This window comes from Gymnoscopelus microlampas (genome assembly GCF_963454915.1).
Source record: "Gymnoscopelus microlampas genome assembly, chromosome: 12".
Taxonomy (NCBI): Eukaryota; Metazoa; Chordata; class Actinopteri; order Myctophiformes; family Myctophidae; genus Gymnoscopelus; species Gymnoscopelus microlampas.
Genome location: NC_139949.1, coordinates 12483503 through 12501740, shown reverse-complemented (window position 1 = coordinate 12501740; position 18238 = coordinate 12483503). Strand labels below are relative to the sequence as shown.

Below are 18238 nucleotides of genomic sequence, written 5' to 3'. Positions count from 1 at the left end.
CATTTAGTTGATGCTCTTACAGAGAAGTTTGCGGGGAATTGGCCTTTTAGGATGGTCACTCTAATGCTTCAACCTTCCACATTACCTGTTACTAATAAGGCTCAGTTGCAGCGGCACACTGATCTTCAACATGTTTCATGTTCCGCTCAGTGGATGGGTGTCTTAAATACAGGGAAAAGGTGCTTGTTATATGCGTGGCGAGATTGTAAAAAAGAGTAGCTTTTTGAATTTGTAATTTCATCCCTGTCGGGCTGGAAAACCTTGCACCGTTATGTCCAAAAACTTTGCTTTTCAGGAAATGGGGGGGAAAAGAACCTGTGTTTCCAATGGATCCAATGTGGTTATTATTTAATCGCAAGCTCTTGTTCTACTTTTCATTGGTTAAATATTTATATAACCCACAGACCTGACCACTTTCACTTTCAGAAAGTAGCAAACGCTACAAGCTCACAACGCACTGCATCGTGGGGCGTTGTGAGATTGTAGATCGGATATTTTTGCTACTTTTGGGTGACACTGATGTATGATGAAGTAGGGCATTAATTTACAAGGATCAGTGGTGGAAAAAGTACAAAAAATCTTTACTTAAGCAAAAGTACCAATACTGCAATATAGAAATACTCTGTTACAGGTAAATGTCCAGAATTCAACATTTATTTGAGTAAAAGTACAAAAGTATTGGCATCAACATGTACTTAAAGTACCAAAAGTAAAAGTACTAAAATGTTTGAAAATATCAGATCTACAAGCTCACAACGCGTCGCGATTGCGATAGCGTTGTGAGCTATTTGCTATTTTCAAATAGCCCAGGTATAAAATAGGACTAAAGTCGTTATTGTATGTTTCATAATATCATAATTTATATCTGAAAAGTAACTCGTAATCAAAGTTTTCAAATAATTCTCGTGGAGTAAAAGTACAATATGTAGTGGAGTAGAAGTAAAAGTACTGAAAATGGGAAATACTCCAGTAAAGTAAAAATTTCTCTGAAAAAAATACACATTAAACATTGAAATTCGGAGATACAAGGTTTCTGCCCGCCAGCACTGATTCTCTTTTTGGGGGAAAAAAATTGGATGATACCGATAGATATAGTTTGCTATTTATGCTTCCATAAATTTCAGTTCCACTGTTAGTAGAGACCATGCTGTCTTAACCCTTTAAGACCGGGAACGCATCTGTGTCATTTCAAGATTTCTTTGGCTATTAAAAAATAGCAGATATACAAGCTCATAGCGCGGCACCGAGTGCCGCACTATGAGCTTGTAGATCTGCTATTTTTGAAAAATCGTGAACATTTGTGCAAATCTTTGAATACATATTTTTTAAAGCGAACATTTATAACTCAGATCTTTGCTTCATGGGGGATTCTGCAAATGTCTTCTAAATCCTAACAGTTTTTAAAAAAGAAACGTATGTTGCTATATCAGTGGTTCTCAAACTTTGTCATGTCAAGGACCCCCAAAATGATATGTATTTGGCCACGGACCCCCATCTGACAATATTTTCCAGGTACCCCCAAAAGCAGCAAAGATTTGAGTTACAAATGTTTGAGCTCGTATATCTGCTATTTTTTGATAGCCCAAGAAATCTAAAAATGACACAGATGCGTTCCCGGTCTTAATGGGTTAACTGAAACACTTACTGTCTGCTAATGGTGGCCATATGCTATTTAGAGAACCCTGGGGTACCGTGAAACCACAGAACCTCCATTTCCCTCTAATGTGTGTAATAGCACTATGATTATTTACTTAGTCATTTTCTGTTTTGTATTTACATTCTACAATTTATTCCTCATGTGACAGAGTGTTATAGAATAATGCTGTATACAGCGTCCCATACCTGCTAATTTATTGAGCTATAAAATATGAGCTTGCGAAAAACTAGGCCTTACAACAATGCATTATGTTGGGGTTTTATTTTTCTGTGTTTACATCCTTTACTTGCCCACAGCACAGCAGCTGTCAATTTGACTCTGGTTTTATTCACAAAGCTTAAAGGTAAAAGATAAAAAATACGGTACTGAATTGCTGAATCCCAGCAGGCTCACAAGTCATTTCACCTTAAAACAAACCAAGAGAAACGCGATGACAACGAACCAATCCGAAATGAAAATGTCAACACAACAGTTCTTGTTCAACAGGTGATAAAAACATATAGATATCATCAGATTTGTTATAGTTCGTAAAGTAACTAAGTATACATTCACTTAAGTACTGTACTTAAGTACAATTTTTGAGGTACTTTTACTTTACTAAAGTATGTCCAATTTTCAATACTTTATACTTTTACTCCACTACATCTCAGAGTACTTTTACTCGACTACAATTATTTGTTGTTAGTTATTTGTGTAGATTTAGATTATTGTTACAAAACATACATTAACCACTTCAGCTCTATATACATTTCGGCCTTTTGAAAATAGCCGATCTACAAGCTCACAATGCGTCGCATCGCGAGCTTGTAGATCTGCTATTTTCAAAAGATTTGTATACAGTTGAAAACTTGTGAAATGGGACCTTCTGCATAATGAGTACTTTCTACTTTTGTACTATATGTACATTTTGATACCAATACTTTTGTACTTTTACTCTTTGAATTCCGGACCTTTATGTGTAACAAGAGTATTTCTACATTGCTTTTTCCACCTCTGTTCGTGCACCAGAATCTATGCATTTGATGTCATCAATGTTAGCCAAACATCAGATATTGAGATTCATAGAGGATTCTGCTGTGTCAGGCGAGACAGTGATAATGCTGAGTCAACAGGGACGATCAAATGTCAATGCCGAGTAGATTATCTATGTAGAATTACTTGAATAACAGTGCCAGTCATATTTTGTCTTGGGTGCGGAGTGGGCCATTATTAAAGAGACATCCCTGCAAGTGGTGCAACAGGTAATTGAGCGAATTGATTTAATCATTATTATTAAGAAAAAACAATCAATTAAAAAATCTGTTAAAACATACCGAAAATAGCAGATCTCTAAGCTCACAGCGCATCACGTTGTGATGCGTAGTGAGCTTGTAGATCGGTTATTTTTGCATAATTTTTGCACACACATTGGACGACAAGTAAGACATGTATAAAACAGCGCTTAAAGGGATATTTCGCTTTCAAATAAATAAACATTAAAAAAATATATTAAAAAAAATAATAAAAAAGTTATGGAAAAATCACGGCCCCCTCAAGCATTAGAAGGACATTCTAAAAGCGTGAGAGAGTATTTTTCCATTACTTTTTTATTACATTTTTTATATATTTTTGTTAATGTTTGTTTTATTTGAAAGTGAAATACCCCTTTAAGTGGATAATCAGACTAAATTATTAAGTCGATTATAAAACATTGATTAGAACTATTTCACGTTGATTCGTTGATATATAGAAGAAAAAAAAACACGCTTTCTCGATTATTCAATTGATCGGAAAAGTAATGGCTAGAATAATCGCTGAGAATATAATCGATAGTTTGCAGCCCTAAAATCCCTGCTCCTCCTTCACACTCCTGCATAGAAAGCCTGGGTATTTACTGCATACACTGTACCTGCTGAGCTACTGCTGCACTTTTCACCTGTCTGTCCCCAAGAGGATCTGTTTGGAGGAAAATCAAGTTCTACTCCCTTTTTCTCCAGACTGTTAGAAGTTGTAACAAATTGCATTATTATCCAGGAACGCAGCTGTGTCACTTTAGATTTCTTTGGCTATTCAAAAATAGCAGATCTACAAGCTCATAGCGCGGCACCGAGTGCCGCGCTATGAGCTTGTAGATTTGCTATTTTTGAGAGAAAAGAATTGTGAAAATGTGTGCAAATCTTTGAATATATATATATATGTTTTTTACTCAAATCTTTGCGTCTGGGGGTCCCTGGAAAATCTCAAAATATTTTGAGATAGGGTGGTTCGCGGACAAATACATATCATTTTGGGGGTCCTTGACATGAAACAAGTTTGAGAACCACTGATATTATAGCAATATAAGTTTTTTTTTTTAAACTGTCAAGATTTAGAAGACATTTGTAGAATCCCCAGAAGCAAAGATTTGAGTTCAAAATATTCGCTTTAAAAACATATATATTCAAATATTTGCACACATTTTCACGATTTTTCAAAAATAAATTGCAGATCTACAAGCTGTATATGAGCTTGTCCGGCAGAAACCAGCTAACTCCATTTTTGACGCTTTTGCATTTTTTTCCATAAATCAGTGCTATTGAACACCCTTTACGTCTGTGTGTTGATAAACAAAATATTGAACCAATGAAAAGTATTAAAAAGCGCCTCTGACAAAACCAGCTAACTCCATTGGATCCTCAAACTTTCTGCTAAACCAGCTAACTCCACCAAAGGGGGGTGGAGTTAGCTGGTTTTGCTGACTCCAGGCTCCACCCCCTTTTGACCTCCAACCTCATTGTGAGCGTGGAGGTCCATTCAGCTGTTCTTAATGATGAACAAAACCTCCTAACTCCACTTTTTTTCATTTCCTGAAAAATGAACATGTTGGAGTTAGCTGGTTTCTGCCGGACAGCAGAGATATCTGCTATTTTTGAATAGGCCAAAGTATAAAGTTATAGCTAAAACAAAAAATCTAAAATGACACAGTATGCGTTCCCGGATTGAATGGGTTAAAGTAGGCATACATACTGTACTATGTCAGTGCCATAGTCGACTGTGTTCCATCATTAAAATAAACATGCTCTGAAAATGCACGTGGCCCACCCATCTCTGTTTAGTGGTAAGACGGGTGGGCTGCGAAGGCTTTTGAGATTTTCAAGTGGGCCCTCATGCAGAAATGGTTGGGAAGCACTGCTGTAGACAATGCAGGTTATGCCCATTCAATCAGGGAACGCACCTGTGTCATTTTAGATTTGAGCTATAACCATTCTGTCTATACTTTGGCTATTCAAAAATAGCAGATCTACAAGCTCATGTACGAGCTTGTAGATCTGCTATTTTTGAAAAATCACATTTGTGCAAATCTTTGAATACATATCTTTTTTTGAGACAACATTTTTAACTCAAATCTTTGCTTCTGGGGGGGGGGGTCCCTGGAACAAGATATTTTGATGCGGGTTGGCGGCCAAAAGCATATAATTTTGGGGGTCCTTGACAAGAAAAAGTTTGAGCACCACTGATATAGCAATAATATTTTTTTCTGAAAAATTAAGACATTTGTTGAGACATTTGACACTTACAAATGTTATATTCAAAGATTTGCACAACTTCCACCATTTTTTTTTTTTGCAGATCTACAAGCTCATAGCGCGGCACTCTGTGCCGCGCTATGAGCTTGTACATCTGCTACTTTTGAATAGCCAAAGAAATCTTTAAACGACACAGGTGCGTTCACTTAATGGGTTAACGACCCCGTGCATGTTGCCACTCTAATGACTTCCTGGAAATGCACCTGGTCAAGGTAGTCATCGTCATTAGGGTTGTAACAATTTACTGACCAAATAAAACTGGCCAATAAATGAAAAATGTGCATTGTTACGGGACAATAAATTGTTTTATCACTAATCATCATCATCATCGTGGTTCACAGTCCGGCCACTAGGGCTATAATAGGTATAGGATACTCTCAAAATGTTTTCTCTTCCAGACTGATTCCTGTCCTGCCCCTTGTTTAAAGGGATAGTTCACCCCCAAAATTACTTTTTTTCTATCGATTAGTCACCCCATGGAGACTTGAATTCATGGATATTTTTTTTGTTTTTGTCTCACTCCTAAGCCAATCATTTGATGACCAGCGGACCGGTAGGCAGCGGTTTCGGTAGGAGATACAAAGGAGACTCTTTGTGTCTCCTACCGGAACCACTACCGGTCATCAAATTATTGGCTTAGGAATGCGACAAAAAAAAATAATCCATGAATTCAAGACTAATCAATAGGAAAAAAAGTCGTTTTGGGGGTGTACTATCCCTTTAAAGTTGTAATCAGTAATGTCCACTAGATCCACAAGATCACTCACAATCAGCTATGAAACTGGATTCACTTTAGACTGCGACGCGTTGTGAGCTTGTAGATCGGCTATTTTCAAATAGCCCAGGTATAAAATAGGGCTAAAATGGTTAATTCATGTTTTATAATGTAATCATTTATTATCTGCAAAGTAACTAGTAACTAAAGTTCTACAATAATTGTAGTGGAGTGAAAGTACAATATTTGCCTCTAAGATGTAGTGGAGTAGACGCAAAAGTATAGACAATTGGAAATACTCCAGTAAAGTAAAAGTACCTCAAAATTGTACTTAAGCACAGTACTTGAGTAAATGTACTTACTGTAGTTACTTTATACCACTGTGAAGGAGTAGTGCCAAATATGAGTACCAGTTGTAAATCTCTCTCTCTCTCTCTCTCTCTCTCTCTCTCTCTCTCTCTCTCTCTCTCTCTCTCTCTCTCATATATATGCATTGTCTATCTCTCGCCATAATCTTTCTCCATCTCTCTCTCTGCTTTGCTGATTGTCAGCACTCTAAACTCTGTAAAAGAGACTAACGACTAATTTAATACAGCTTGGACTGAGTTGAATGTGCACAGACATTAAGACTCTTGTAACTTGGGGGGGTTTGGAATATGGGGTCTTGTTTTAAATGTGTGTTTGTGTATTTTGATGTTAATCTGAAGTCAGTCTGCACGTGTATCACTGCACCTGGCTAATTCCAGTACATCCCATGGACCAGAGTGTCCAGCTAGGTAGTAGCTGGATAGCCTGGAGGGTTGATTGTTCCACAATTATTAATAGCGCAAGACTGATAGGTATATGCAAGATTAGCTGTGGACTGAAAGACAGACAGACAGACAGACAGACAGACAGACAGACAGACAGACAGACAGACAGACATATAGATGAAGTCCTATATTGTTCACAAGGGAAATTCATTCTTGTGGGGGTGACAAATGACAACTCCATCACCAGATGGACTTTGTTAATGTATACTAGCTGCACACGCACACGCACACACACACACACACACACACACACACACACACACACACACACACACACACACACACACACACACACACACACACACACACACACAGGCAAACTCATGATCTCCTGGTGGAGATACTCAAAGGGGCGGGGGGGGGGGGGGGGGGGGGGGGGGGGTCAATTAAATTCACTTGGTACTCTGTTGCACATAATTGAACACTAGTGCATGTAACCAGTCGGTAGGTATTGTATATTAAAATAGCGAAGTGTGCGTCACAAACAGATGTCACGTTTTTGGGAGTCACAAAATGTGATATCCCGACAATTTGATTGGCTGAACTGGGTCACAATTCGGTCACAAACGAGACGTAGTGCTCTAATCATTTGCTGGGCCGCGTAGCACACTGTAAATATGATAGTTTCGTCTATTTTAGGCATTTCCGATATTATCGGAAATGAGACAGACTCCAGTCACTTTCAAATTAGAGCACTGCAGAGGGCAGGTGTGTGTGTCTGTGTCCAGCTGACGCTCGTTGACGCTCGTTAATGTTACAGCCATCAAGGCAATTATGCCTCTGCACTGTCAAATAGACCTACATCTAAGATTAGTGGGAGTCATTCAAATGACCACCAGTGAGTCCCAGGACTCACTTCATTGAAAACCAACTGTATTATATTAGATTTATTAGATATTATATTGATATTATAGCTATTTTATTGTATTAGATATGTGATGTTGTCACCTGGCAATTAGCTGACTTTTGGTGTAAAAGCCGGCATATATCGGTATCGGTTGCTATCGGTATCGGAAATTAGGAGTTGGACAATATCGGTATATCGGATATATCGTCAAAAAAAGTCTATCAAACATCCCTAGTCTATTAGCATATCTACAGTACGTAATTAAAATACATCTTTCCTCTTGAAAAAAAGGACTTTGAGTAACAAGGTTACTGCGGGTTATTTCATGTCTAGCCGACCCATGCCTGCCACAGTCTGCTGCTTAGAGCCTAAGCTGTAGATGAAACATCCCCAGGGTGTCACATCTCAGTGTCCCTCCTCGCCATCTTAATGTCAAGTGTCAGTACACAGGACGTGATGTAACTATTTCGTGTGCCAGTGCAAAAACCTCGTTTTAGAAATGTAGAGAGAAATGTCTGCAAAGAGAGAGCAGCGTCCGTGAACATCTCTGTTCCTCCCTAATGTGTTGTAACAGAATATGGTTACAAACCTCTCATGAGATGAGACGCACATTTAAAAGAGACAACGTGTTTTTTTCGATAAACGCGCGCACACCCACTTTGTGTATACGGTTGTTGAAAAAGTCATTTAAAAAAAATGTGAGTATTATAAAGGTTTTGGGAATTGAGTGAGCAAACATGTTCATATGGGTGTTTGTTGTTTTTTTCAAGGGGCTTTTTGAGGTTAGGGCTTAGGTTTAGGGTTAGAGTTTGTATGAGTGGTGTACAGCCTTGGTTCTCCAAGTGGGGTCCGGGGACCCCCAGGGGTCCTTGAGGGGGTTACCAGGGGGTCCCCAGTAAAATTTGTTAGAGTAGCGTCACAATGATTTTAACCACTTTAACCATATTTCATACTTTGGCTATTCAAAAATAGCAGATCTACAAGCTCATAGCGTGGTATGCCGCGCTATGAGCTTGTAGATCTGCTATTTTTGAATAGCCAAAGTATGAAATATTTTTGAGATGGGGGGGTCCACAGACAAATACATATAATTTTGTGGGTCCTTGACATGAAAAAGTTTGAGAACCACTGCAGTATATGGTGAGCGTTATGGTTAGGGTTCAGGAATACAATAGTACGTGTGGACAAGTGTACAGACACACACTCACACACACACACACACACACACACACACACACACACACACACACACACACACACACACACACACGCACACATGCACACACACACGCACACACGCACGCACACAGACACGCTTTGTTAGTTTACTGTCAAAAGTGAAGTCCTGGCGTCTTTGCACTCCAAGGGTATTGAGTGTTTCCATTGAAAAACCCGCGGCGGTTCAGAGAGGGAACGTGAAATTGGCAAGTAGAGGAGGCGTTAGCATGCCGTGGCCCTTGTCACCTCACACCTTGCTGACTGGAAGATGTCTGGCTTCATTCTGGGAACGGCACATTTGTAAGAAATAAGTGGGAGCCTCGATGAAACGGTCCCTCTCTCTGCACCATGACCGAATACCCTTCAGTGGTCTCAACCTAGCCGGAGCGAGAGAAAGAGAGGGAGTGAGAGAGAGAAGGAAAGGAGGGGGAGAGAGAGAGAGAGAGACATACGGCATAGTTAAGCAGACTCACTTTTTCCTTTCTTCAAGGAGGAGAGAGAAATGAGAGTTGGGCAGAACGAGGCAGAGAGAGAGAGAGAGAGAGAGAGAGAGAGAGAGAGAGAGAGAGGGACGGATGCGAAAGAGAGAAATGGCCAGGAGAGAAAAGGCAGACAAAGAGAACCTGTGAGAGAGAAAAAAGAGGGAGGAATAGGGAGAGAGAGAAACAGAGCGACGGAAAAGGATAGCACGAGACGGCCATAGTGAGAGAGAGAGAATTTCAAACAGAGAGAGCATGGGGTTTCTTATCTAACTATGTTTTTGGACATGCGTCTTATTTCATTAGATTTGAGGATTGTATTTGTGCCTGTCCACTCTAATGCACATTTTACATTACAAGTAATATAAGATATTTAGTTATAACATGCAGTGTCTTCTCTCCCTTTGTCGGTGCGTTCACTTATTTATATTCAGACTCAGTCAACATCTGCACACGCTAGTCTTTGACACTCAGTCTGCTGGGGCCACATTGCTGATATCAGACGTTTGGACACGAGAGTAGAGTATTCCCTCACGAGCCCGAGCCCCCCCCCCCCCCCCCCCCCACACACACACACACACACACCCCTCCGCCCAGCAGACACCGAACACCAGACAGTCGGGACAGCAGAGTCTCACGCAAACTGACAGGCACGCAGACTGACATTGAGACACATGGACCTTTGGGCAAATAGCCAGGCAGACAGACAGTGAAACCAAGTTAGATTGGACGGAGGTATATAGCAAGCGGTGTGTGTGTATGTGTGCGTGCGTGCGTCTGTGTGTGCGTGTGTGTGTGTGTGTGTCTGTGGGGGGGAGAGTTGAACTCACTTCAAAGTTATTTTCAACTTTACCTCACAGTACTTGTCTGCTATCGGTCTCATGCTTTTCCCAAATGGAATTCAAATGTCCACGGTGACACGCTCACTTGAAAGCGATAGAAACATCAGAAGCGGACAATTTTAAGGTGTGTTAATTACCCCAAAACTGAATTAAACTGAATGAATTCACCGTTAAATGAATTAAATAATCAGCAGTAATGTCAAATACACCCATGACTCATGTTCAAAGGGCTAAACATGCAATGCCAGGTGAGGCTAACGATGGATATTATTCTGTGAGCCTCCATCTTTTTTTTGCCAGACAAACTCAGCGTTTGTGGAGTTCCTCCAGTTAAGCTGTTGGAAGAGTTTACTTGTCTTCTCCTTGTAAAAAAAGGTCACACCGTTGCGTCCCGCACGTGTGTGGAGATGTTTAATTTAGTCTGTTTGTTTTTCGTTTGTGACTCTCCACCAGGTTGTCCACACAGCTGCTCGAGAGAACCATGAAACAAAAGCCGGAGCTCTCAATGGGGCTGTGTGGGACACACACAAAAAAAATTGAATTCACGTCCTTGACCTAGAAAGTAGCTTACAAGGATTTACATCAGTAATGCCTAACCCAACCTGCACTCTCTATGGTCACTGAAAGGCCAGTACGAGTAACACTGGCTTTAACTCCTTAAATAAGTTGTTAGTATGAAGAATAAAGACAATCCAACTCTATCCCGTTTGGGCCATTTTCAGTGAGGCGTAGTGGTTAGAGCAAATTAAATAGGTCCTGGTTTTGAGTCCCACTGCAGACTGCACTAGGCAAGAGTCCCACTTCTGAACCCCTGTTTGCACACTCATTGTAAGCTATCATAATTTCTAGATGCCTTAAATTTAAATGTAAATGTCGCGGTGTGCTGCATGTGAAATGTTTCGTGGAGTACCACGCGCCAAGTTGTTCGCCTCCTTCCAAAAAATCATCACCAGCACTTTGCTTTGGGCACTTAGCCACTTCACACCCATAATTTACATCTACTCGAGCCAGTCCATTCATGGGTTGTGAAGGAAAAATGACTCTTTCCCAACTATGCACATTCTTCCACGGTGACTATAAATGTCTCATTGCCGCATTTACACATTTTGTACACAGTAAAATCCCAGCGTTAACTTAACTCTCGGTTAATTGTACCCTTATGTAGGTCCATTTGGTTGCTTTTTTTCTACACTGTTCAGAGTGGATTGTACGGTGACGGCTACTTGAGAACTCATCCAACACAAACAATAAATATAGAAATAGAAATCATCTTTTAACCCATTAAGACCGGGAAAGAATCTGTGTAATTTTTAGATTTCTTTGGCTATTCAAAAATAGCAGATATACAAGCTCATAGCGCGGCACCGAGTCGCGCTACAAGCTTGTAGATCTGCTATTTTTGAAAAATCGTGAAGATTTGTACAAATGTATTTTTAAAGCAAACATTCGTAACTCAAATCTTTGCTTCTGGGGATTCTACACGTCTTCTTAATCCAGTTTCCTGAAAAACTTATTTTCCTTGACCCAGAAGCAAAGATTTGAGTTACAAAAAATGTTCCCTTTAAAAGATATATATTCAAATATTTGCACAAATGGTCAAGATTTTTCAAAAATATCAGATCTACAAGCTCATATTATCTGTTATTTTTTAATAGACAAAGTATAAAATATGGATACTGTGGTTACACAGATGCGTTCCCGGTTTTAATGGGTGAACAGAGTGAGCTACTGACAGACAGCTGACACTGTGGGTCAGTCTCAGGCACATGTATACAGACTAGGTCAGGTTGATGTTCTTTGATGGGATTTTAATGCCTGCTAGAACCATATACAGTACTGTACAGCAGTGGTTCTCAAACTTTTTCATGCCAAGGACCCCTACATTTATATATATATTTGGCTGCGGACCCCCATCTGAAAATGTTTTGTGCCATGGACCCCCAGAAGCAAAGATTTGAGTTAAAAAAATTTTGCTTTGAAAAATATATATATTCAAAGATATGTACAGGTTTTCACGATTTTTCAAAAATAGCCAAAGCTAAGTGGTTAAAACGATTGTGACGCTACGTTAACTAATTTCGCTGGGGACCCCCTGGTAACCACTGCTGTGCAGTGTACCCCAAATCCCCCCTAATCTGTCTCCCTGTCAGCTTGACTATTTTCTCATCTCAATGAAAGAAAGAAAAGGAAAAAAACACTTTTCCTTTGGGGGAAAATGTTCAATCATCGATGCAAAAAAAAAAAGAAAATAGGAAAGATCGAGTATATGCCTTCAGTGGCTTTGTATTCAATCCTACCCTAAAATATTGGAGACAATTCTAAGAAACAGTTGCCAACCAAAGCAACTTGTTTGGCTCATATCTTACCCCAGCGATGTGCAAACAGATTCTGAACCTTGTGCCACATAAGTATTGCAACTTATTGTAATGTGTTCTAACTGTTAAATGGTTGACGTGGGAATTTGAATGCAGCATGACTTAAGTCATAAGGACATAAATTAAGGACATAAATCGTCCTTTTCCATTTCATTTCACGGGTGTCATTGTGACGCACGTGTGCATGTCTGAGCGTGTTGTGTAAATTGCGAACTGCGCGCGTGTGTGCGTGTGTGCGTGCGTGAGTGTGTGTGTGTGTGTGTGTGTGTGTGTGTGTGTGTGTGTGTGTGTGTGTGTGTGTGTGTGTGTGTGTGTGTGTGTGTGTGTGTGCTGTTTCATACATTGCATCCTCTAACATAGCTTTCTGCTCTGCATCAGAGTGTGTCTGCATCGAAGTTGTATGAGAATTTCAGCTTAACATTGTCAATGTTTGGTGCGATTTTGGGGGTGTACTGAAAAGCGTTAGCTAACGTGTCAGTGTGTGTGGAGGTGTGCGACTGTGTGTGAATACCCATGGTTGAGTGCGCGAGCGTGTATGAAAGTGCGTGTGTGTGCGTGTGTGCGTGTGCGTGTGTGTGTGTGTGTGTGTGTGTGTGTGCGTGTGTGTGTGTGTGTGTGTGTGTGCATGTGTCTGCTTGTGTGTGTGTGTGTGTGTGTGTGTGTGTGTGTGTGTGTGTGTGTGCTTGTGTGTGTGTGTGTGTGCTTGTGTGTGCGCTTGTGTGTGGGTTGCCGTTAGTGTTTGCCGAGCTGCTCATTCCTCTCGCTCCAGGCAGAGCTGGCTGCGACGCAAGATTCTCTTGCCGCAGTCAGGTCGTACTTTTTCAGGACGCCAGCCGTGGCTACACAGCTCCAGGGACCCCCAGCCATCCCTCAGCGGTGCTCTATCTCCACACTGGCAGGCCCCGACTACCGCAGCCCCTGCAGCCGCGTTGCATCGCGAGAGCCACTCCTGCCTAGCACACAATTAGACATGGAGGGGGGGCTCTCACACTGTATTTCATAGCCGCTGCGTCCCACTCAATACAAACTAGTGTATCACGCTCTGTTGCTCTCATGATACGAAACGAACGGGGCCTCTCTGCCTGATCGCACGTTGTGATTCATCCGGAATGTAGAAGTGCAGGATAGGATACGACACACACTCTGGTGTTGTTGTATTTTGCTGTGTCGAAAACACGGGATCGTATACACGATGTAAAGCCTGATTTATATACTTTGTTGCGGCCATTGGTGGAAAGAGTACTCACATTTTTTACTCAAGTAAAAGTATCGACACTGCAATGTAGAAATACTCTGTCACAAGTACACGTCCGGGATTCTAAATTTACTTGAGTAGAAGTACAAAAGTATTGGTATCAAAATGTACTTAAAGTACCAAAAGTAAAAGTACTCATTATGCAGAATGTCCCATTTCAAGTTTTCAAATGTATAAAAACCTTTTGAAAATAGCAGATCTACAATGAGCTTGTAGATCTGCTAACTAGGAACTAAACAAAGTCTCCAAATAATTGTAGTGGAGAAAAGTATAATATTTGCCTCTGAGATGTAGTGGAGTAGAAGTAAAAGTATTGGAAATTGGAAATACTGAAGTAAAGTACAAATACCTCGAAATTTTACTTAAGTACAGTACTTGAGTAAATTTACTTAGTTACTCTCCACCACTGGTTGCGGCCAATATAGCGTTAAAATGTCGATCTAGCCTACAAGCAAACATCAATCATTGTCCCGCTCCCACGTCAGAAATGTCATCAAAAACACCGTCAAAAATATCAAACTACAAGCAAATATCGATTTACACACAGCGCGTTGCGGGTGTGACATGTCGTGTGAGCTTATAGATCAGCTATTTTTGGCGCCGGAACCTACAGCGCAGTCAGTGTAACTGTAAATCAGACTTTAAGGGCCTTTTGCTGATATGTCCTGCAACCAGTCAGTGTCACCAAGACAGATCTGTCTAGCGCGCTGTACAGCTCCAATAACACGATGGTGGTGACGCCGCTCGGAAGACGCCACACAGAGTGAGAGGGGGAGGGGGAGAAAAGCAGTGGTGTAAAGTAACTAAGTACGTGTACTCAAATACCGTACTTACGTACAGTTTTGAGGTATTTTTTACTTACTTACTGGAGTGTTTCCAATTGTCAGTACTTTTACTTCTACTCCACTAACATTTTAGAGGCAAATGTTGTACTTTTACTCCACTACAATTATTTGAACACTTTAGTAACTCGTTACTTTGCAGTTATCAATTATTATATTGTAAAACGTCCATTAACCACTTCAGCCCTGTTTTATACCTAGGCTATTTTCAAACATTTTAGTACTTTTGCTTTTGCTACTTTAAGTACATTTGGATACCAATACTTTTGTACTTTTACTCAAGTACATTTTGAATTCCAGACTTTCACTCGTAACAGAGTACTTCTACATTGCAGTATTGACACTTTTACTTAAGTAAAACATCAGAGTACTTTTTCCACCACTGGAGAAAAGGGGGCGCGGGGGGGGGGGTACGGGTTGGAGGGGCTGGGTCAGTGTCGCACACGGAGGACGGCGGCGTGGTGGTGGGAGAGCATAGTGCGTGTGTGTGTGTGGCGACTAAATAATAAATGTGCCGTATCGGGTTCTCATGTGTGGAGCCATGGGGCCGTGGCCCATTACTGTGGTGGGAGGGAGCATGGGGGTGAGGGGCCAGACAGACAGTGTTGTAGGATGCACAGATTTCACTCCGGTGTGATTCATCACGAGAGAGAGAGAGAACAATGTGTGTGTCTGTGTGTGTGCGTGTGTGCGCGTGTGTGTGTGTGTGTGTGTGTGTGTGTGTGTGTGTGTGTGTGTGTGTGTGTGTGTGTGTGTGTGTGTGTGTGTGTGTGTGTGTGTGTGTGTGTGTGTGTGTGTGTGTGCGCGTCCGTGTGTGTGTGCGTGTGTGTGTGTGTGTGTGCGTGCGTGTTGTCCACTGTCCATCAAGGTTCAAGGGTGTGTATTGTCACATATACAGTACACAAGAATACAGACATTCTCGTACTTCGAGCTTCCTCAACAGTGTGTGGACAATAATTAAAAACAAATACAAATGAGATGAAAAAAAAGGTGAAAAGTAAGCCGATCTACGAGCTCATCGGTATGAGCTTGTAGATCTGTTTTTTTTTTCTTCAAAAAACCCTATTGGAATTTGGATATTGTGGACATTACTTTAGGGGTCCTTGATATGAAAAATGTTTGAGAAACACTGATTTTACAATAAGCGTGATAATGTTGTGCTTTTTAAATGCCATTTTCATTAACAGCACTAACCTCTCTCTCTCTCTCTCTCTCTCTCTCTCTCTCTCTCTCGACACCCCGTCCCTCCCCCATCCCTGTCTTCTGTTTTCTCCAATAAGGTGATGCTTCCTACAGGAGCGGCGTTCCGGTGGTTCCAGTGAGGAATGACTGCCCCCCCCCCCCCTGCCCCCCTCCCGCCCTTTCTCCATGACTCCCCCCTTACCCAAAGCTCTGCCATCAAGTGCAATGCCAACTCTCGGAATGTCCTCCGGCACAAGACACTGGCTATTAAATACAAAACACGCAACAAATACAAAAAAATGATACAAAAAAAAAAACTAAACAAAAACAAATCAAACAAAAAAAATAAACAAAAACAAAGAAGCAAAACAAAGCAGAAATGATAAAATAGTCAGCTGGGTAATGATGGATGCACCTACTTTACTCCTTGAACCAAAAATGAAGCGTAATGAAAAAGCATCTATGGCAAACATTCATTCCCTTTTATATGTTTCCATTTTGGTACCTTTTTGTCATTTTTCCAGCAGGTTTTTTCTCTGTTGCTTAACATGGAACTGTTCATTGCCAAACAGAAACAGAATGGACTTGAGTGTGGACAATCAACTAATTTCTGTGTTTGGTGTTAATGTTGTTCACGTGTGGAAAGATACAGTACTTGTGTAGAGAATGTAAATTTTACAGCTATATTTTAAAACTAGTGGCTAATGGCAAAACACTATTGTAATTCTTCACGATTTTTTTCCATTACGTTACTATAAAAAACCCTTGTCTATTTTGTAATTTGTTGGGTTTTCGGGAATATACAATACAGTAGCTTGGGAACGGATAAACAACGGTTGTGTTTGGGGGGCGGGGGGCGGGGGACTCAAATTGTTTCAAACTGTAGATTTTTGGTGGGTTTGAGAACAGATCGACAATGGTCATCTTTGGGGGCGGGGTTGGGGGGGAGATAAACAAAGGAAAATAGTTTCAAACTGTCACAACAAAACTGTACATTTCGGTGTGCAGTGTGTAAAAGAAGCCGTGATGTTTGGGCATATATCCCAGAGACTCTTGGCTGGGATGAAGATGCCTATCGCCCAATCATCCCTCATTTCCCTACTCTCTGTCTGCAAATTTCTCCTTTAGTGAAACTGGCAGCCTTATGTTACTGTGTAGCCCTACTGAGCATGTGCAAATACTGCTCAGGGCAAATGGCACTAAAGAGACAGCACTTGCTCTGAGTACCCTACTGAACGCACTGAGACAAGATTTCTTTTTTTTTTTTTTTTACGTTACGTTATATGTTATGTTGCTGGATAGCTACAGCTTTTAAAAATAACCAATCTTTGTATTCATTTAGAAAATTTGGACTGGTTTTGTGAATAAAAAAGGAATGCATGTATTCGTGTCAAAATTTACAATTCCGATTGTTTGTCTACTTGTCTATTTGCATGTTTTCTTTTTAAGACATCTGGTTTGACAGAAGAACATGGGAGTATGAACATGTTTGCGATACTTTTAAAAGAAATGTTCCATTTTCATTTAATTGGGTAATATATTAAAAAAGAAAATCTGGGGTGAGCAGAAGTCATTAAAAGTCAATCAGGCAGTGGTATGTATGGTCATGAGTCCTTGGTTTTATTGGATGCTTGTCTCACAGTATCAAGACATGTAATATCTAAACCAGTGGTTCTCAAACTTTTTCATGTCAAGGACCTCCAAATTGACACTTATTAGCCCGCGGATCCCCATTTGAAAATATATGCCAGGGACCCCCATAAGAGAAGATTTTTACGGCTCTAGCAGTGATTCTCAACCATTTTAATTTCAAGGACCCCCAGTTTGACATGCATTAGGTTACGGAGCCCCTTTTAATGACATTTCTATCTCTGGGACCCCAAATTATATCGTAAAATCAATGTTAATTTAACTCTGAGAGTGTGGAACCAAATGGACCCGTCAGGGTCCATTTGGTTCCATTTGTACACTCTCAGAGTTACAGACCCATAAGGGTCCATTTGGTTCCTAACTATCCATCATTTAGCTGGGGACCCCCTGGAACTCCCTCAAGGACCCCTGGGGGTCCCCGGACCCCACTTTGAGAACCAATGATCTAAACTCTGGTGAAAGATGAATCATGGACATCTAGTCTGCTCAGTTGAAACAAATGTATAAATGAAAACCCTTTGGATTATGAAAATATTTTAAACACTCTTCCAGCTGGAAAACCTTCCCAAATGTCATTGTTTCCTCCTTTTTCATGACATTTTCCCTCCTCCGTGACATTAAGTTTAAGACAAGTGCACAGAAAAAGTAACAATTAATTCATAATCACGGATTACTGATGGATAGCTTGGCTTCAGAGCCATGACACTTAAAGGGATAGTTCACCCAAAAAAAATGACTTTTTTCTATCGATTAGTCAGCCCATGGAGAATTCATGGATATTTTTTTGTTTTTGTCGCATTCCTAAGCCAATAATTTGAT

General features: G+C 40.6%; 1 protein-coding gene across 1 annotated transcript in view; it reads left to right on the top strand.

The window, feature by feature from the left end:
• cxxc5a (CXXC finger protein 5a) overlaps window positions 1-16601 on the top strand; it is a 20354-nt gene extending 3753 nt beyond the window's left edge. Inside the window, exon 2 of the mRNA XM_084075204.1 lies at window positions 15868-16601. Coding sequence (XP_083931330.1) covers window positions 15868-15909 — 42 coding nt within the window. The 3' untranslated portion in view covers window positions 15910-16601. The remainder of the gene's footprint in view (window positions 1-15867) is intronic.
• The last annotated feature ends 1637 nt before the right edge of the window (window positions 16602-18238 follow it).